Here is a 22362-nt window from a genome sequence, read left to right on the forward strand (position 1 = left end):
CTCCCTGAATCTTCTCTAAATTAAACAAACCTAATTCTTTCAGCCTTCCTTCAGAGGTCATGTTCTCTAGACCTTTAATCATTCTAGTTGCTCTACTCAAGACCCTCTACAATTTCTCCACATCTTTCTTGAAATGCGGTGCCCAGAACTGGACACAGTACTCCAACTGAGGCCTAACAAGCGCAGAGTAGAGCGGAAGAATGACTTCTCGTATCTTGCTCACAACATACCTGTTAACGCATCCCAGAATCATGTTTGCTTTTTTTGCCACAGCATCACACTGCTGACTCATATTCAGTTTGTGGTCCACTATAACCCCTAAAACTCTTTCTGCCGTACTCCTTCCTAGACAGTCGCTTCCCATTCTGTATGTGTGAAACTGATTGTTCCTTCGTAAGTGGAGCACTTGTCTTTATTAAACTTCATCCTGTTTACCTCAGACCATTTCTCCAATTTGTCTAGATCATTTTGAATTATGACCCTATCCTCCAAAGCAGTTGCAACCCCTCCCAGCTTGGTATCATCTGCAAACTTAATAAGCGTACTTTCTATGCCAATATCTAAATCGGTGATGAAGATATTGAACAGAACCGGTCCCAAAACAGATCCCTGCGGAACCCTACTAGTTATACCTTTCTAGCAGGATTGTCAACCCTTAATAACTACTCTCTGAGTATGGTTATCCAGCCAGTTATGCACCCACCTTATAGTAGCCCCATCTAAGCTGTATTTGCCTAGTTTATTGATAAGAATATCATGCAAGACCGTACCAAACGCCTTACTAAAGTCTAGGTATACCACATCCAATGCTTCTTCCTCATCCACAAGACTCGTAATTCTATCAAAGAAAGCTATCAGATTGGTTTGATGATTTGTTCTTTACAAATCCATGCTGGCTGTTCCCTATCACCTTGTTACCTTCCAAGTATTTACAGATGATTTCCTTAATTCTTGCTCCATTATCTTCCCTGGCATAGAAGTTAAACTAACTGGTTTGTAGTTTCTTGCATTGTTCTTGTTTCCCTTTTTATAGATGGCACTATATTTGCCCTTTTCCAGTCTTCTGGAATCTCTCCGGTCTCCCATGATTTTCCAAAGATGATAGCTAGAGGCTCAGATACCTCCTTGATCAGCTCGAGTATTCTAGGATGCATTTCATCAAGCCCTGGTGACTTGCAGGCATCTAACTTTTCTAGGTGATTTTAACTTGTTCTTTTTTTATTTTATCTTCTAAATAAAATGCATTTTATCTTCTAAATATGGGCCATCATATAACTTGCCCCATATTTTTCTCTCAAGTTACCACTCTGCTTGTGCACAAGATTCTTGCAGCTCCTTGTGAATAACCAGTTTCTCTGATCTCCATAGTCAGTTTGTTTACACTCTTTTTGTAGGACTTTCACACATAGCAAAAGTGCACAGAAAAAAATCATTAAAAATGTTAAACATTTTTAATGTAAAAATCAAAAAACCACAAAAGTTGGCAAATTACTTGTAACTCAGTTTTTTAACCTGACTAGATTTCAAGATGATCATGTGCAGTGAGTGCTTCTTTACAAATAATAAAATGATGTTTGACAACTTGACATTTTAATTCTTAAAATCCAATTAAACTGTTAGGAGATTAAATTACAGGACATCTTGGGTCAGGAACTTCTAAGTGCCCTTACTTCATCCCACTTCTATTTTCTCCTTTTTTCTTAACAGAATTGGATAACTCATTACGGTCTTGTTATCCTTACCATTATTAAATTTTGTCTTAATCATTATCAGTGACATTTCTATCCACCACTATCACCAAATACCTCATTTAGCTCAAAATTACTAACCATCCCACTCTAACAATTGCATCTAATCAGTTCCATCTGTAGACTTTTACACATGTTCTGAATTTCTTTCACTGCTTGATTATTATTTTGGATAGCAATCTTCGGTATATGCAGAGTTATCAGAAAATGTAATTTGTGTGATCAGCTCTATTGCCAAGGAGGGTCAGGTGGGATTAAGTTGAGCGGCCTGAAGCAATTGATCAAGCCCACAAAAGCTGTAAATGGGAAATGTTTTCATTTTGTAGCTTATATAATTTTATGGTCTTCAATCATGAATTTATCACAGACAATTGCACAGGGCTAATGACGGTGGGATATTATATATTAATGGGGCAAATATTTTTTATGCTGATCTGAAAAGTGTTACTATGACCAGTCAGTTGTAGAGGAGGCTGAGGCAACACGTCATGCAAGCTTGCTGATCTGCAATGTAGCTCTGTGTTATATGATATTTTACAGAAAACGGTATTCTAGCCTTGTAGCAAAGGAAGATACCATAACACAAGGAAGAAATAAATGTGCTGCCATGGAATATGTTAACTGAACACAAAGAAAGACCTACACAGTTGATATAATCTCGGCTTTGCTGTGCTTATCTACACATGAACTAAGGCAAGGAGCCACAGAAAAGGAAAAGACACAGTCATTGGTGGAGGCTATTCCACTAAAGCCTTGTCTACACGTGAAACGCTACAACGGCTTATTTGCAGTGCTGCAGCTTCACCACTGTAGTGCTTCAGTGTAAATATCACCTTTGTGACAGGAGGGTTCTACAAATTGGCCTCCCTTTAAGTCAGTAGCTAGGTTGGCAGAAGAATTCTTCAGTCAATCTAGTACCTTCTACGCTGAGGGTTGGGTCAGCTTAACTGTACCGCTTGGGGACTGGATTCATCACACACCTAAGTGATGTTGTTGAGATTATTTAAATTTTTAGAGTAGGCCACGCCTAAGACTAAACCTCAAGATCAGGTACAGGCCATGAGTGTAGTGGGAAAGTCAGAATCTTAACTTTTCAACATTAAACCCTAAATATTTTCAGTTGGATCAGGGACATCAACTGCAAATGTATTACAACACAAAGATATAATTATATTCTGTTCTTCATCCTCCTTTATCCTGAAAGCCTTTCCAAAACTTTCTGAATTTAAGAAAAATTGCTACCCATTTTGACCTGGGCCCCTAATAAAAAAAGTTGGCTCTTGGGCCATTCCAGTTGTGAGGAGAAATTGAAGAGGGAGACAGGCATTGTTGGTGATGTCTTGTTTATTCACAAAGAATGTATAAAGTTCTGTTTCCCCTGAACTCAGGAGGAATCAAACAATAGGAGAGTGTATCTTTGCTTACAGCCCCAAGCCTATTTTAGCCAGCGCCAGATATCAAACCATTCTCTAGTCTAAATCTCTCTTGGGGTGTGTCTGTAGCTTCCTGCTTCTTTTCTGTGATAGATTCTCTTTGACGTCTCTCTTGCTTCTCTCTCATTCATATTTCTCTCCAAAACAATACCCAGCCATTCTCTCCATCCACACTGTTGAAATCTTTGAATGACCTTTGATCTTCCTTTGTGAGGCAAAAACAAGTTTGGGTCAGGTAGTCTCTTTTATCAGACCACGTTTGTTGGTGAGAGATACAAGCTTTGAGCCATATGGAGCTCTTTTTCAGGTTTGGGGAAGGCCTTTTTTTTATGATGTGCTGCAACACATAGCCAGGCTTTGATCTGGAGAATGCTATTTGTTCTTATATTTAAACTGAATGAGTGGCTCTTGCATTCAACACTTTCCTCCTGTCCAATCAGATTGAAAATGGTCCCCATCTGCCCTGCAAAGTCAAACTATTTTCAAGAGTTATTAACATTTCTAAATTTTCCTAACTTCGGCGTACACACTGGTTTCCTTTGGGTTAAAAACTGTACAGAGATTGATTAAATTTTTATTAATGAACAAATTTATATTATTAGTATTATAGTAAACAGGCCTCGGGAATAGAGTTGTATTAAGTTTCAACATGAATGTAGCTACGGTGTTTGCCCAAAAGAGCTTATAATATTAAACCTTGCAGAAATATCCATTTCTTATACATTGTAAAAGTCTAGCAAATAAAAAAAAAGGAGTTTTCTTTAGAATGGATACATAACTTTAATTTGAATCTTAAGATGGAATATCTGTGCAAACAAAATAAAACATTTGCTCTAGCCATTAACTCACAACATTTTAAAATTGCATATCAACTAAGAGTGTCAATAGGATATTCATTTTTTAAAAAATTTTAAGTGTTGGATGGGAAGGAAGAGAGACTGACAAACAAATTTCCATGCAAACAGCAATTTAAAGAGATAAAGCTAAATACTAAAGATATGACAGGTAACTTTTTATTATTATTTATTTAAATTTAAATTTTCATGAAATGCATGTTAACACACCATGAAATGAAGGAATTACCAATTTCCAGCATGAATTATTTGATAAAAGTGACTGCAGTCAATGCAGAGCTGTTGAATAAATCAGCAATGCTACACTGATTAATTACAAAGGTAGTAAAAAAAAGGAAACCTGCAGTGTTTTACACTGACATAACCTTAAATTGCTAATGGATAATGTAAGTAAAAATAATGCCTTTAACAACTGACTGCAGGGAACGCTTAATGTATCTGATAACCAAATTTTAAGACCACCTCAGTTTTTCTAGTAAGGAACTGTTCAGTGAAAGCCCACTTGCCATTAGCCTGTAAAGTATTTCAAACACTGATGATAATACTACCTAGATCCTAGAGTGAGTTTTTTTTTATTCAGAAGATCTCACAGTACTTTCAAAGGATTTCAGTATCATTATTTTGTTGATTCTTCATAATCAGCACCAGCCAGCTTCACCCTAGAACTAGCCTAGGGGGAGGGGCCATGCAGACTTCTCCCTGGGACTGTCCCAGGGTGGCCTGGTAGGCAATTGCTCCTGGTTATTCCCTAGAGCTGGCCTTGAAATGCGGGGTCCACATTGCCCGGTGGGCAGCTGTTCCCTGACTAGTGGCTGCTCCGTGAAGCTGGGGCACTTGCTGTCCCACTGCAGTCATTCATGAGTATAACTGTCCTCTGCACTTGCTGCTTCCCCCCACCCACGTCATCATTCAAAAGTATAACTGTCCCTGCAATCACACCCCTCTTTCCTTTCGAGGCTAAATGATTGCATTCTATGCACATCCCATTGTCGTGGCAAAGCAAACCCTGATCTTGATTTAAGTTATGATAAAAAGAAGCTGGCTTCTAGACTTGGTTGTCCTAGCTCTTACTATTTAGGAGAAGTTCTTGAACAAACTGACTCTCAGACAGACAGACAGACACACAAAAGATCTCCTACTGACATTATCATCCTTATAATGCACATTTATATAGCTCTGTAACACTACAAGTGCTTTGCAAAGTTGTGAAAGAGACATAGCTCCTCATCTGAAGAATTTACAGTTTAAATTAAACATGAAGTGTACGTCTAGACTACGGGGGTTTTTCAAAAGGAGATATGCAAATCTGGCGCTAATTTTTCAAAAGTGGGTTTTTTGAAAGTGCAAGTAGTCTGGATGCAGTTTATTTGGGGGGAAAAACGTGTAAACCTCTTTTTTTTTTTTTTTTTTTTTTAGGAAGAGTGTTTTTTTCAAAAAAGGTTTTTTTCCGGAAAAAAACGTGTCCAGACTACTTGCACTTTCAAAAAACCCACTTTTGAAAAAGCGATTGGAAGATATGCAAATTAGCACCACATTTGCATATGTCCTTTTGAAAAAAAACCATAGTCTAGACATACCCTAACAGAACACAGAGATATTATGTTACCTTAATTAGCTGGATTAGTTACTAAATCCACCTTTACAGTCTCATTAGAAACTACCACTAAAATAATGGAAATTGTTATACAGTAGATAATGTGTATAAATTATAAAGAATGCAGGAAAACTTAACCTACCAAAAATATTTAATTTACCTAAATTTAACCTACTATGGATATAGGCAAGCTTGTGTCTCCTTTACTCACCTTGAGAAGTTCCCAATTCTATGCAATGCATCCAATAAGGGCTAAGCTCATGATATATTAGAAATCTAAAAACAACTCTGTACTATCAACCGAGATTCCCTACCTAAAGAAAAACCTGAGCAAATGTCTCCAGGTGCAATGAGCACATTGAATGGATAAAAGTTTCAGAGGGGTAGCCATGTTAGTCTATAATTGCAGAAGATTTTAAAAACAATTAATAGTCCGGCAGCACCTAAGAGATTAACAAAAAAAATGTAGATGGTATCATGAACTTTCGTGGGCACAACCCACTTCTTCAGATCCCACTCTACATTTTTGATGGTACATAAATGTACCATCTACATTTTTTGTTAATATCATTGAATGGATAAGGATATATCACCACAAATGCCTTGCCAAGAATCTTATATATAGGTATTACAAGCAAAATTAATTCTGCTATCTTCGTTTTTTTTGACAGTGTACTATGAAAGAAGTGGTTACTCACTTTAGATCAAACTCGACAAATAAAGGGATGCATGGATGAAAGTAACACTGAATCTATAAAAAACAAAAACTTCTTGTAGCTTCTGAAAAATAGGTATCATATGTTCTCTCCACAATTGAAAACACTGAATGAGAGAGTAGCCATATCCTGCACTTTCATATGCATCAAACTGATCTTCAGGTTCAGCTCCAAGTACAGCAAATGTCAGTTTTCCAATCAATGGTTAGCTAGGTAATATACAATAACAGTGGAGAAGTCCGCATGGAACAGAAAAGGCAATCACTACATAACTAAACATGGACTTTGAACTCTAGGAGCTGCTACTATCACCTTCTTCAAATAGCTTCCAATGCTTATCAGTATCACTTTTGTTGTCTTGGTTGAGCCACAATCTGTCTACACTCATATAAGCCCCAACTCCCACAGATATTCCACCGACATGCAACAATCGTCATCCAGGTGTAATAAAAAAGGAGGTGAAGACATGAACATAATCAAGAGACAGGCTGCACTGTAGCCCACAATACCTCAGAATTCTTAATGACCTATTCTGTCTTTCAGGCAGAATATAAGGTTTTCTCTGCTGCTTTCTGCACCTAGCTTCTTCCCACGTCATTTTGATAGGGGAGGAACGTTAATGTGACTTGGCCAGAGGACTGAGGTCTGAAAACATGAGAGAGGAGTGGGACAACAATTTGAGCAACCTCAAGAATAGACATCAGACCACCCTGTGAGCTCACTCCCACTTGGGCTACTAGGAAGTTCCAGAGTGGTAAGAGAACATGTCCTTCCTAACCATCTCCATTTTTTTCTGTTGTGGATTTTTTAACACCTCTTAACAACATAGTTTTACTGACATAGGTCAGTAATATAGACCAGCCCTTAATCAGCTTTTTACAAAAACCTAAGAGTTTAAATTTTAAGGTCTTAGTGGGTCTTTCTAATAAGGTTTTAGCACAAACCGTAATATCAAACTTATAACGGTGTTAAATTTTTTAACTTTAGTTTGGAGGGTGATATTTCTGTTTCTTGATGTTGACTTTTAAGATACAAAAACAAGTCTGGCTTTCACTACTCTGGCTTTAATGTCTTTGTCTATTCTACCTGTTGTACAGACAATGATACTGACATATGAAATGTTGAACTTCTTCCACTTTAGTCACAGAAAGTGCTATTGGTGTTTCTTCTTATGTGTTCATTGCCACGGTTTTAGTTCTCTTAATCTTGATTTTCACTCTACTAATTGTGCATCTGTCTGGAGATGATTTGTTTTGATTTGCATATCTCTGTGGGTCTGGAATTGCAAGTCAATGTCATCTGAAAAGTCAAGGTCCTCAAACTTTTGTGTGAAAATCCATTGCAGGAGTAATCAACAGATGGACTGTAGGCCAAATCCTGACAGCCATATACTTTGAACAGATTCTAAAATCTTTATGTACTTATCATCATCATTATTAGAAGGGTTGTTATTATTTTGTCTGGAGTCTGGATCTTGACTATATTTTGAGCAAAAAATTTGGACCTTGAAAAAAGAACTGACTACTTCCTCGGTCCATTGTATGTCCATTGCTGGTTCTGTGATCTTGCTCATTGCTCAATCCACTACCAGTAAAAAGATCAAGGATGATATAGCACATCCTTATCTGCTGTCTGTGGTAATGTTGAATGGCTTAATCCGTTCACTATCGTGTACTGCTTGGCATGTCATACTTTCACAGTGAACTTTGAATAATGTCCACATATTTCTGTGAGATTTCATAGTGACACAGCAACTTCCATAAATCTGTTCTAGCCATATTATTGAGGGCTTTTTAGACACTTATAACATACATAAAAAAGTGGTGACTGCCATTTCATCAACAGTTCCACAGTGATACCTGGGGAAACTATTTGATCTATATATGAATCCCTCTGTCTGAACCTTGACTGTTCTTGTCATAACCTTGAATCTACTGCATTCTTTATTTTGTTTAGAATAATAAATGTAAATACCTTACTTGGAACAGACATCAACTGAATGCTCTAGTGGCCTATTACAGAAGCTTTCTATTGAACTGAATGCATTAAAAAACTTCAGAGGACTCAAACCTTCTTCACTAGATTTTCTGTCAACTGTATATTACAGATTGGAACTCCCCAAGCAGAATCAGAACATTAGTGAACCACATCAGGAACGGCCCTAGACGAGCTGTGGGCAACTGGTGCCCTAGGCGAAACACACAATCAGCGCGTGATCGGTGCCCCCGCCTCCAAAGCCCTCAACGGCCATTTATCTTGGCGCACTAGGCAACTGCCTAGTTCGCCTGTAGTGACGGGCTGCCACTGAGCAACATCAGCTGAAACCATTCAAGACACTCATATTTGACTTCATACACACAAATGAGGGTTTCAGTTCTTTCCTGTGGGCAAATATGGTGCCAGCTTCTCACAAGGGAATGGCTGATAGCCCTACACACAAACAACATTTGATATCCGTCAAATCCAATTATATGTACAGTTTTGCCAGATTCTACCCTGCTTCCAAATATATACTCTGATTAATGTCTTTGAGAAGACAGTCTTAAAGTAACCTTAAGTCAGAAGGGGGTATACACGTAGCATATTATCTGAACCTGTTTCAGATTATATTGTTCACTAAAGTTCTGGATATGCTAAGGGATTTCCTGCTTTACAGAGCATACAATGGCTGGAAAAGAAAAACATAGTGGAAAGGTGTAGAGTCTATTAGTAGACATATTCAAAATCTCTGCACTGAGGGTCAGGTGCTAGCTTTCCTTAATTCCTAGTCACCTACTCAAAACAAAAACAAACAAACAAAACACAGTGGCAGTCTTGTTAGCTATTGCCATGTGTCGAATCTCTTTATTCAGGATAAGGCCTGGGCACTAACATTTATAGCCCAGTCCACTATATACTTTATGCACATGCACACATAACAGATGGACAGTAGTTTTGCCACAAATTAGGTTATTTCGCCGTTATCAAGTGCAACAGGAAAACACTGTATTGTTCTGGTTAGTATAACACTTTGGTGGATTATAATGAAATGTTTCTTTGAAAACAGTGCTCAATGCTTGAGAACCACCATTCAACCCCATGGGGGAGTGGGGAGAGGGAGCAAAAGGGGCAGCAATTCCAAGGAGCCCAAGGTCCTTTTAATCACCACCAGAGCACAATGCTTCCTTTCCAGGCAATGCTAAGGGACTGGGAGGGAGGCCATGCTCTGGCATTGCTCAGGGGTCCTGTATGGTACTCTCCATGTGGCACTCAGGACTGACTGCCTTGGTCCTGCCCCTTCCACCTGAGGCTGTGTTCCGAGAGGCAGGCCCTTCCACATTGCCCAGTGGCCTGTAGAGGCTGTTGGTACCCCTGCCACCATTATAATAAATAATGTGTCCAATATTGTAACTGAATTAACTTGTTGCTTTTCAATAAATACAAATATACTATCTGTGTGATTTCTTCTACTATGGATTACTTCAGATGCAAAATAGGAACAACACCCCCCGTAACAGATTATTTATTGGCATGTTTTTCACGTAGATTGCCCTAAACATATTTTTTTTAATTGAGTGTTAAGACACTAGTAAAACATATGTGTTTATAATGACACTTACAATAGTTCACTTTGTATTTGGAAAAACTACCAGAAAACATATTTTGGGTGGTTTAAATTTCCTGTGATAATATCTCTTGTAAGGAATCAAGATTTAACTTTTGCCGTGTTACCTTTTTTATTCAAAATTGTTTTCCAGCAAATCTGCTTTAGAGAGACTCTTCGGGTACATCTAGACTACATGGCTCCGTCAACGGAGCCATGTAAAATAGTTTACTCGGCATAATCAATGAAGTGGAGATTTAAATAATCCCCACTTCATTAGAATAAAAATGGCCACCGTGCTGTGCCCATGATCAGCTGATCCGGCACAGCGTGGCAGTCTAGACGCGGTGCGGTCGACAAGGGAAGCCTTTGTTGACCGCTCCAGTAAATCTCGTTTCACAAGGCACACCGGAGCGGTCGACAAAGGCTTCCCTTGTCAACCGGGCTGCGTCTAGACTGCCGCATCTAGACTCTCATTCATGCTTAAATTCGACACTTTACACCTAATTTTAAACAAAGACGTTAATTATTACAAAGATAGCTTCCCCAATTATCACCTCTAATATCATTAGCTCACAGACATTTACCTCCCCCCCTCCTCCTCCTTCTGTTCTGAAATTTGATTTGTCCTTTTCATATGTGTTCATTTTTTTAACCTGTATCCTTTGGTATACAGGCAGTCCCCGGGTTACGTACAAGATAGGGACTGTAGGTTTGTTCTTAAGTTGAATCTGTATGTAAGTCGGAACTGGCGTCCAGATTCAGCCGCTGCTGAAACTGACCGCCAGTTCTGACTTACATACAGAATCAACTTAAGAACCCCAGGCGTCCCCAAGTCAGCTGCTGCTGAAACTAATCAGCAGCTGATTCCAGGAAGCCCGGGGCAGAGCAACTCTGCCTGGGGCTTCCTGTAGTCAGCGCTGGTCAGTTTCAGCAGAAGCTGACTTGGGGACGCCTGGGGCAGAGCAGCTGGGGTGCTGCTGGGTTGCTCCATTAGCGCCGCTCCTCAGTGCTACTGGACCAACCCAGCAACACCCCATCTGCTCTGCCCCAGGCGTCCTGATTCAGCCGCTGCTGAAACTGACCAGCAGTGGCTGAATCAGGACGCCTGGGGCAGAGCAGCTGGGGTGCTGCCGGGTTGGTCCAGTAGCGCTCAGAGCGGCGCTGCAGGACCAATCGGCAGCACCCCAGCTGCTCTGCCCCAGGGTCCAAAACAAAAGCCTGGTCTGCTGGGGGGGGGGGGCACACTAGCTGCGCCCCCCCCCTCCCCAGCAGACCAGGGACACGGGGAGCAGAGCCGCAGCGGCAGCGGGGTGCCGCGCCTCTGAGGCTTTGCTCTGGCAAAGTCTCAGAGGCGCGGGACCCCGCTGCGGCTGCGGCTCTGCTCCCCGTGTCCCTGGTCTGCTGGGGACGGTCCCCAGCAGACCACAGGCACCGGGACTGAAGCCGCAGCCACGGCGGGTTCCCGCGCTTCTGAGGCTTTGGTCTGGCAAAGCCTCAGAAGCGCCGGAACCCGCCCGGTGCCCCTGGTCTGCTGGAGACGGTCTCCAGCAGACCAGGGGCACCGCAGCAGCTTACGAACGGGGCTCTCTCGCCCCGGAGCTCGCAGGTAGCAATCCGCCACCTCGACCTCTGGGGCGAGAAAGCCCCGTTCGTAAGTGCGGATCCGACATAAGTCGGATCCGCGTAAGTCGGGGACTGCCTGTATATGGTTGTGACAATTTTCTTCCACTATTTGGTCTGAGGAAGTGGGTCTGGCCCACGAAAGCTCATCATCTAATAAACCATCTTGTTAGTCTTTAAAGTGCTACATAGTCTGTTTTTTGTTTCAGCTACACCAGACTAACACGGCTACATTTCTATCACTATATAAGAGTTGTTTCCATACTTTTAAGACATTCTGGGCACAGAAGAATAAACTCCATTCTGTGCTGCTTAACATTTTACTGAACCCCACTCCACAACCTAGTGTATTTTCATTGGCAATGATTAATCTTACAGATGATTAAAACATTACCTCCTGAAGAACCCTCTTCATTTTCAGCAGTAACGTCTTTACAGCTGTGCAATCCTGCATCATCAGTCTGAAGGGCAAAGACTCCATGCTTCCACCTTCTTCCAAGCCTGCAAAAGTCCAGTCCACGGAGGGGCTGCTGGCCACTTGGCTGACTCGAGGATACCTAATTTCTCCTTGGTCCACCTCCTTTGACAATTTCAGAGAGAGATTCCTAAGATGAGAAAATACAAAATGGCTCAATGTTACCTTTTTGGCTCACTCCCTTTATGAATATTTTAATTGGAACATTGCTAACACTGAGTTTTCACTCTCACGGCTTATATAATGAAGAGTTTTATTTATAAACACAACTAACTTTTTGGAGAATAACTTGACTACTTTTTTGAGGACCCATCACCTGAGGATCTAGCCACTATTATGTACATTTAGGTGAACTTCAGTTCATTCTAGAATTGAAACTAAACTCTCTTCCATGTCCAACTGATAAAGCCACTTTCTTACAATGTAAAGTCTAGGTGGGATTTCACTTCTAGGAATTAAACTGTTAGGGGATAGAGTGTACCCCACTTTGCTGTATGCTCACATCAAAGGTAACACAGTGAAATGGCAAAATAAGTAATTAAATGATGGACACTTCTGTCCTCAACAATTTTTTTTGTAAACTTCATGATGTGCCTTTTTAATTTGGGACCAATGAGAAACAGGAAGACAATGGTAAATGAAGCACAAACCCCAGAAAACAATAGTAGTGTGCAATATTGGAGCATTAACTAATTGTTACATTACAAAAGTGTTTCACTGGAATTACTTGATATTAGTATAAGTGGCAATATAAATAATGGTTATTATTCATTCAAAATACAGTTCACTTTTTGAACTGAACTTTTTGTTCTGTTTGAAATTTTTAAGCAACAAAAATTTAGCTGATGTTTTGGTTCTGAGTTTCAGGGTTTAGTATTCAGTGATAAAGCAAGAAAGGTAAGAATCTTCCCAAATACATTTTGCTTAATTTTAATTTTGGTTTCATAAGAACAAACATGGACCTAGTGAGGGACTTAATTGCACACCAAAGAGGGTGTATCATGGCTCCCCCTTAGGATAAGCATTCAGAGACACCTGGACACCCCAGGATGGGCATTTTGTGACTGTATGGCACTGGCTACTGCTGGCGAAACTAGGCCCGATCTTGTAGTCTCTAGAGAAATTAAGGGAGACATGGACATGTGGGAATATTTTCTGAGTCAATTTTAATGGGCTATCATATTGGAAGTTATTACAAAGGCTATTAAAAATCCACTGAGATGCTGCAAGTAGTAAGGTCCAATGGTATGCATAGAAGTGGCCTACAGGGCTGTGTGTGACATGACTTCCTTGGAATTCTTTCCCATTTTAGTTGTGGTGGCTATTTAGGAATCAGAGCTGGCTAATAAAAAGGCGCACTGCTAGTGCGACAATGTAGCAATGGTACAGGTTATTAATCACCAAACTTCCAGATTGTGTAGGGTTATGAAGTTGGTGAGGGCATTTGTTTTACCATGTTTAATCTTCAACATCTGTTTTTCCACTAAGCATGTGACAGCATTGATAATGGCATAGCAGATGCTTTGTCTCATTTCCAGTTTGACACATTTCGTAAGTTTACGGCAGGGGCTAGCATCGAACCCGACGAAATGTCGCTGGCTCTCTGGAACCTTGGAATATGATGTGGTCAGTGGAAAGAAGAATTTTGGCCCCAGGAACACAAAGACTCAGAGTGAGGTTCACCTATATAGCCCACCGTGGAGGTCCGCTGTAACAGTTGCTGGGTCAAGAACAATGCAGTGGCTGGTGTTCCTTGATGATCTTAGAAGAGACAGAGAGTCTCGCAAAAGAGCCCTACACCAATCAGGACTAGGGATGTTAAGAAGTGAGTATTTCACTAATCGTGTAGTCGAAAGAATTTTTATTGACTACACAATTAGTCAATAAAATCAATCCCAGCTCGCGCTGGGTCTGGGAGCTAACTGTGCTCCAGGCAGGCAGCCTGGCTCCTACTACATTTAAACTGCAGAGGGGGTAGGTCCTGGACCCGACACGAACCGGGACTCAGCTGGTTCACTCCCTCACCTCTGTTGGATGCGGGGGATGCAGTACCCTACGTTTAGTGAAATGGTAGAGCCACCAGATAGTGCAACTCTACTCTACAAGGAGATTTGGAAGAAAATTTTATCCTGCCACACCTATATCTTTTTGCACTTTAGTGACTTTCAATCCACAAATCTAATGAAGGTACTGTACAGACTTTTTTTTATGCCGTTTTTGCTAATAAGTACATTTCTTCCCATTTTGAAGCATTTTAATGGATTTTAAAGTACACAGGGGTAGTGGAGAATATGATTTACATTTTGAGCTGATTCAACTTATTTTTACTTCTGATTTATTCTGAAACCAAAGATTTTGTAGAGTTTATGGTAACTTGTCTTAAGCTTCCCTTACACAAAGATTCCCAGATTACGGTAAGTTAAATCGCCTTAGTTTTCAGCAACAGTGCTCAGTACATTGACATAGTGGAATTACTTTAAACTAATACAATTGTTCCCTTAGTGTCTGCATTTCTTAATATCAGCTTAGGAGCACAGAGAGCATCTAACACTGTTCACCTCAGGAAGTCTCTACAAGGGGAAAGAAAAACCCCAGCATCTGTTGGAAGCAATAAACAAACCCTGTCTTCTGCCTGAGGGTTTATGTTCTAAAGCAAGAGCTTAGCAGAAGCCTTATATCGTATATATTTTATATTCATTGTTAAGCAGCATTTTGGTAAATATTCATTTTTTATCCAGGTTTATTTATTCTTGATCCTGTCCAGAAAGATATAACAGAAAACATATTTCTTATAATTTCAGAAAAGAGTTATTAGCTAAATACATAGGTGGCAACGGCATGATCCTGAAATGTTTTCTTTAATTCTAGCTTTATAAGTTTACATTTGTCAATTTCTCCTCTATCATATGTGTTCATTTTTTTAACAGTATCCTTTGGTATATATGGTTGTGACTATTTTCTTCCACTATTTGATCTGAGGAAGTGGGTCTGGCCCACGAAAGCTCATCATCTAATAAACCATCTTGTTAGTCTTTAAAGTGCTACATAGTCCTGTCTTTTGTTCCTCTATCTAGATTTTTTTCTGTCTCGATAACTGTAAGTATTACAGCTGAATGAGATCTTGATTTAGAAAATAAACAAATTATTAGTTCAGCATGGTAAACAAGGACATATGAGACTCAAACTAATTATAAATTTCTTTCTGGAACAATATGCCTCACATATTTACCACTAATTTAAAAAATGCAGCTCACACACATAAGTACATAAGCACATAAAAATGCCCATACTGGGTCAGACCTACCCCAGGGTCCACCTGCCCAAGAATCCTTTCTTCCAACGGTGGCCAATGCCCCAGAAAAAGTGAACAGAACAGGTAATCATCAAGTGATCCTTCTCCTACCATCCATTTCCAGCCTTTAACAAACAGAGGCTAGGAACACCATTCCTACCCATCCTTGCTAATAGCCATTGATGGATCTAACCTCCATGAATTTATGTAGTTCTTTTTTGAACCCTGTTAGGGTATGTCTACACTACAAAGTTAACTCGAACTAACAGCCGTTAGTTCAAATTAACATTGATAGGCGCTACACAGGCAAACCGCTAGTTCGAACTTAATTTGAACTAGTGGAGCGCTTAATTCGAACTAGGTAAACCTCATTCTACGAGGACTAATGCCTAGTTTGAATTAAGTAGTTCGAATTAAGGGCTGTGTAGCCACTTAATTCGAACTAGTGGGAGGCTAGCCCTCCCCAGCTTGCCCTGGTGGCCACTCTGGGCACCACCAGGGAAACTCGTCTGCCCCCCTCCCGTCCCCAGAGCCCCTAAAGGGGAACGGTCTGGCTACTGTGCCTGTGCCAAGTGCAAGCCTGCCAGCACCCAGCCAGCAGACCCTGCACCTGGCACAGCACGAGCGAGCCACCCGCTGCCACCCAGCCCTCCGCCTCTTCCCGGGACCAGGCTGGCGGCTCCCGAGAGCCTGCCCGGGGCCGCAAGAGGTGGGCGCCCGCCTGGTCTAGTGAGGACATCATTGACCTCATCGAGGTTTGGGGGGGAAGCCTCCAACGTCCACGACCTCTGCACTAGGCACAGGAAAGTGGCCGTCTAGGGCAGCATAGCTGCCAGCCTGGCCACCCAGGAGCAGGTTTGCATGAAAATCCAGGTGGTCGAGTGAGACCCCGACCCTGAGCCCGGAGCTTAGAACATAAAAACATAAGAATGGCCGTACTGAGTCAGACCAAAGGTCCATCTAGCCCAATAGCCTGTCTGACGACAGCGGCCAACACTAGGTACCCTGGAGGGGATGGACCGAAGACAACGACCAAGCCATTTGTCTCGTGCCATCCATCTCCAGCCTTCCACAAACAGAGGCCAGGGACACCATTTCTACCCCCTGGCTAATACCATTCCATGGACCCAACCTCCATGAATTTATCTAACTTCTCTTTAAACTCTGTTTATAGTTCTAGCCTTCACAGCCTCCTGCAGCAAGGAGTTCCACAGGTTGACTATTTGCTTTGTGAAGAACTTTCTGTTATTAGTTTGAAGCCTGCTACCCGTTAATTTCATTTGGTGTCCTCTAGTCCTTCTATTATGGGAACTAATGAAGAACTTTTCTTTATGCACCCTCTCCACACCACTCATGCTTTTATATACCTCTATCATATCCCCCCTCAGTCTCCTCTTTTCTAAGCTGAAAAGTCCCAGTCTCTTTAGCCTCTCGTTATATGGGACCTGTTCCAAACCCCTGATCATTTCAGTTGCCCTTTTCTGAATCTTTTCCAAGGCCAAAATATCTTTTCTGGGGTGAGGAGATCACATCTGTACACAGTACTGAAGATATGTCGTACCATAGTTTGATACTTCCTCTCCTCCTTCTTCCCCTGGCTTCCCCCTTCCAGCTCCCTCCTCCCAGGTTTCCTCCTCCCCTCTTCCACCCTCTCTCTTCCCCTCTCCCACCTCCTTTTCCCAGTCTCCCCGAGTTTTGTTCAATAAAGAGAGTTTCTATTTTTGAACACACGTGTCCTTTATTTTGTACATCAGGAAGGGGGGCTAGGGAGGAGTAAGTGGAAGGAGGTGAAGGAGGAATGGGGTACGAGCCCCCGATGGGGAGGACTGGGGTGGCTCTGCGGGCTCCTCGGGGTGGAAGCTCTCCTGCAGCCCCCCAACTGACACCCCCCTCCCCAGATGGCAGCCTGCGGCAAGTGCAGCCGGGCTGATGGCCGAGTGCTGTAATGTGCCAAGTGTGAGCATTCAGGGCACTTCAAGACAGGACTGCTTTGCTGTCCCTCATCGAGTTAGACAAGCGAGCGGGGAACCCCTGAGAACTGTCTGTCCGGGGTGGGGGTCGGGTCCCTTTAAGCACAGCCCTCAGCTAGCCTGAGTCAGCAGCTCCACGCTATAAGTCCTAATTTGATGCCCTGCCGGCACTGCTTCCGGCCATCCTTAACCTCGGTTCAGGGTCCACTAAATGTGGACATGCTAATTCGAACTAGTTTTTAGGTCTAGATGCACTAATTCGAATTAGCTTAGTTCAAATTAACTAATTTGAATTAAGTTAGTTCGAATTAGTGCTGTAGTGAAGACATACCCTTAGAGTCCTGGTCTTTACAACATCCTCTGGCAAGGAGTTCCACAGGTTGACTGTGCACTGCATGAAGAAAAACTTTATTTTGTTTCTTTAAAATCTTCTACCTATTAATTTCAATTGGTGACCCCCTACTTCTTATCATATGGGAATAAGCAAATAACTTTTCCTTATTCACTTTTTCCACTCCAGTCATGATTTTATAGACCTCTATCATATCCCCCCTTAGTATCCTCTTTTCTAAGCTGAAAAGTCCCAGTCTTTTAATCTCTCTTCATATGGGACCCGTTCCAAATCCCTAAGCATTTTTGTTGTCCTTTTCTGAACCTTTTCCAATGCCAATATATCTTTTTGAGCTGAGGTAACCACATGTATGCAGTATTGAAGATGTGGGCATACCATGGATTCATATAAAGGCAATAAGATATTCTTTGTCTTATTCACTATCCCTTTTTTAATTAGTCCTAACATTCTGTTTGCTTTTTTACTGCCACTGCACATTGCATGGATGCTTTCAGAGATCTATCCACAATAACTCCAAGATCTCGCTCTTCACTAGCTGTAGGTAAATTAGTCCCCATTATTTTGTATGTATAAATGTGCATTATTTTATATTTATCAGCATAAAATTTCATTTGCCAGTTTGTTGCCCAATCTCTTAGTTTTGTGAGATCTTTTTGAAGCTCTTCATAGTCTGTTTTGGACTTAACTATCTTGAGCAGTTTAAGTACCATGTGCAAATTTTGTCACCTCACTGTTTACCCCTTTCTCTAGATCATTTCTAAATAGGTTGAGTAGGATTGGTCTCAGCACAAACCACTGGGGGACACCACTAGTTTCCTCTCTCCATTCTAAAAACTTACTGTTTATTCCTAGCCTGTTTCCTGTCTTTTATCCAGTTATCAATCCATGGGAGGGCCTTCCCTCTTTTCCCATGAGAACTTACTTTACTTAAGAACTTTTGGTAAAGGAACCTGCCAAAGTCATTCTAGAAATGTAAGTACACTGGACCGTCTGGATCCCCCTTGTCCACATGTTTGTTGACCCCCACAAAGAACTCTAGCAGATTAGTAAGGCATGATTTCCCTTTACAGAAACCATGTTGACTTTCCCGCAACAAATTATGTTCATCTATGTGTCTGAAAATGTTATTCTTTACTATAGTTTCAACTAATTCGCCCGGTACTGATGTTAGAGTTTCCAGTCTGTAATTGCCAGGATCACCTCTAGAGCCAGTTTTAAATGATGGTGTCACATTAGCTATGTTCCAGTCATTAGGTACAGAAGCTGATTTAATAGATAGGTTACAAACCACAGTTAATAGTTCTGCAATTTCACATTTGAGTTCTTTCAGAACTCTTGGGTGCATGCCATCTGGTCCTGGTGACTTGTTACTGTTAAGTTTATCAATTTGTTCCAAAACCTCTCTAATGACATCTCAATCTGTAACAATTCCTCAGATTCACTACTTTAAAAGAATGGCTCAGGTTTGGAAATGTCCCTAACATCCCTAGCCAGGAATACCAAGCAAAGTATTCATTTAGTTTCTTCGCAATGACCTCATCATCGTTAAGTGCTCCTTTAACAGCTCGATCATCCAGTGGCTACACTAGTTGTTTAGCAGGCTTCCTGCTTCTGATGTACTTAAAAAACATTTTGCTATTACTTTTGAGTTTTTGGCTAGCTGTTCTTCAAACTCCTTTTCGGCTTTTCTTATATTTTTACATTTAATTTGATAGAGTTTATGCTTCCTTCTATTTTCCTCACCAGGAATTAACTTCCACTTTTTAAACAATGCCTTTTTATCTCTCATTGCTTCTTTTACTTCATTGTTAAGCCACGATGGAGGTTTTTTTGGACCTCTTACTGTGTTTTTTAATTTTGGGAATACATTTAATTTGGGACTCTATTATTGTGTCTTTAAAAAGTTTCCATGCAGCTTGCAGGGATTTTACTTTTGTGTCTGAAACTTTTAATTTCTGTTTAACTAACCTCATCATTTTTGTGTAGTTCCCCTTTCTGAAATTAAATGCCATACTTTTGGGCTGCTAAGGTATTTTCCCCACCATAGGGATGTTACATTTTATCACCTTATCATCATTATAAATACATTAGAAGCAAGAGGAAGACCAAGGACAGGGTAGGCCCACTGCTTAGTGAGGAGGGAGAAGCAGTAACAGGAAACTTGGAAATGGCGGAGATGCTCAATGACTTCTTTGTTTCGGTCTTCACCGAGAAGTCTGGAGGTGTGCCTAACGTAGTGAATACAAGCAGAGAGAGGGTAAGTTTAGAAGATAGGATACACAAAGAACAAGTTAAAAATCACTTAGGAAAGTTAGATGTCAGCAAGTCACCAGGTCCTGATGAAATGCATCCCAGGATACTCAAGGAGCTGATAGAGGAGGTATCTGAGCCTTTAGCTATGATCTTTGAAAAATCATGGCAGACAGGGGAGATTCCAGAAGACTGGAAAAGGGCAAATATTGTGCCCATCTATAAAAAGGGGAATAAGAACAACCCAGGAAACTATAGACCGGTCAGTTTAACGTCTGTCCCAGGGAAGATAATGGAGCAGGTAATTAAGGAAATCATATGCAAACACTTGGAAGGTAATAAAGTGATAGGGAATAGCCAGCATGGGTTTGTGAAGAACAAGTCATGCCAAACTAATCTGATAGCTTTCTTTGATAAGATAACGAGCCTTGTGGATAAGGGAGAAGCGGTGGATGTCATATACCTAGACTTTAGTAAGGCATTTGATACGGTCTCGCATGATATTCTTATTGATAAACTAGGCAAATATAACTTAGATAGGGCCACGATAAGGTGGGTGCATAATTGGCTGGATAACCGTAGTCAGAGAGTGGTTGTTAACGGTTCTAAATCCTGCTGGAAAGGGATAACAAGTGGAGTTCCTCAAGGGTCTGTTTTGGGACCCATACTGTTCAATATCTTCATCAATGATGTAGATATTGGGATAGAGAGTACGCTTATTAAGTTTGCAGATGATACCAAACTGGGTGGGGTTGCGACTTCTTTGGAGGATAGGGACATAATTCAGAATGACCTTAGCAAGTTAGAGAAATGGTCGGAGGTAAACAGGATGAGGTTTAATAGAGAGAAATGCAAAGTGCTCCACTTAGGAAGGAACAATCAGTTCCATACATACAAGATGGGAAGCGACTGTCTAGGAAGGAGCATGGCAGAAAGGGATCTAGGGGTCATAGTGGACCACAAGTTGAATATGAGTCAACAGTGTGATGCTGTTGCAAAAAAAGCAAATATGATTCTAGGTTGTATTAACAGGTGTGTTGTAAGCAAAACTCGTGAAGTCATTCTGCCGCTCTACTCTGCACTAGTTAGGCCTCAGCTGGAGTACTGTGTCCAGTTCTGGGCGCCACATTTCAAGAAAGATGTGGAGAAATTGGAAAGGGTACAGAGAAGAGCGACAAGAATGATTAAAGGTTTAGAGAACATGACCTATGAAGCCAGGCTTCATGAACTGGGCTTGTTTAGTTTGGAAAAAAGAAGATTAAGGGGGGACATGATAGCGGCTTTCAAATATCTAAAAGGGTTCACAAGGAGGAAGGAGAAAATTTGTTCCTCTTGGTTTCTGAGGAGTAATGGGCTTAAAGTGCAGCAGGGGAGGTTTAGATTGGACATTAGGAAAAAAATTCCTAACTGTCAGGGTGGTCAAATATTGGAATAAATTGCCAAGGGAGGTGGTGGAATCTCTGGAGATATTTAAGAACAGGTTAGATAGACATCTGTCAGGGATGGTGTAGACGGAGCTTGATCCTGCCTTGAGGGCTGGACTCGATGACCTCTCGAGGTCCCTTCCAGTCCTATGATTCTATGATTCTATGATTATTTCCAAGTGATCCAGTTATATTTATCTGATCCTGATCCTGTGCTCCACTTAGGACTAAATAAAAAACTGCCTCTCACCTTATAGGTTCCAGAACCAGCTGCTCCAAGAAGCCGTTATCAAGAAATTTTATTTCTGCAACCTGTCTGGAGGTGATGTGGACCCAGTAATTATGGGAATAGTAGAAATCCCCCACTATTATTGAGTTTTTTTATTCTGACAGCCTCTCTATTCTCCCTTAGAATTTCATAGTTACTATCACGATCCTGGTCAGGTGGCCAATAATATAGCCCTACTGCCAGGTTCTTATGATTAGAGCATGGAATTACTATCCATTCAGAGATTCTATGGAACATTTTGGTTCATTTAAGATTTTTACTTCATTTGATTCTACATTTTCTTTCCCATATAGGGCTACTCACCCACCAGCACAACCTGTTCTGTCCTTTCAATATATTTTGTACCCTGGCATGACCGTATCCCACTGATTGTCCTCATTCTACCAAGTGTCTGTGCTCTAGTTCACCCGTCTTATTATTGAGACTTCTAGTGTTTGTAAATTAGCACTTCAAATTTGGTCACTATTTATCTGTCGGACATTTCCTAATGTCCAAAAGCTTTAGAGGGGTAGCCGAGTTAGTCTGTAACTGGAAAAACTTCAAAAACAACAAATAGTCTAGCAGCACCTTAAAGACTAACAAAATATGTAGATTGTGTCATGAGCTTTTGTGAGTACAACCCACTTCTTAAGATGAACAGAGTACAATAATTCCTCATTTAACACTATAGATATGTTTCAGAAAATGATCATGTTACGTGAAAACGTGTTATGTGGGGTCAATTTTCCCACTGAAAATAATGGAAAAAGTGGGGGTTGC

The 22362-nt window shown here is 41.0% G+C and overlaps 1 protein-coding gene across 4 annotated transcripts in view; it reads right to left on the reverse strand.

The window, feature by feature from the left end:
• Positions 1 to 22362, reverse strand: part of CCSER1 (coiled-coil serine rich protein 1) — a 1136372-nt gene that overhangs the window by 642301 nt on the left and 471709 nt on the right. For all 4 annotated transcript variants that reach the window (XM_075929595.2, XM_075929596.2, XM_075929599.2 and 1 more), the window contains exon 6: positions 11946 to 12156. In XM_075929595.2, coding sequence (XP_075785710.2) covers positions 11946 to 12156 — 211 coding nt within the window. The remainder of the gene's footprint in view (positions 1 to 11945; positions 12157 to 22362) is intronic.

Source organism: Pelodiscus sinensis, chromosome 4, assembly GCF_052426305.1.
Source record: "Pelodiscus sinensis isolate ZL-2025 chromosome 4, ASM5242630v1, whole genome shotgun sequence".
Classification (NCBI taxonomy): Eukaryota; Metazoa; Chordata; order Testudines; family Trionychidae; genus Pelodiscus; species Pelodiscus sinensis.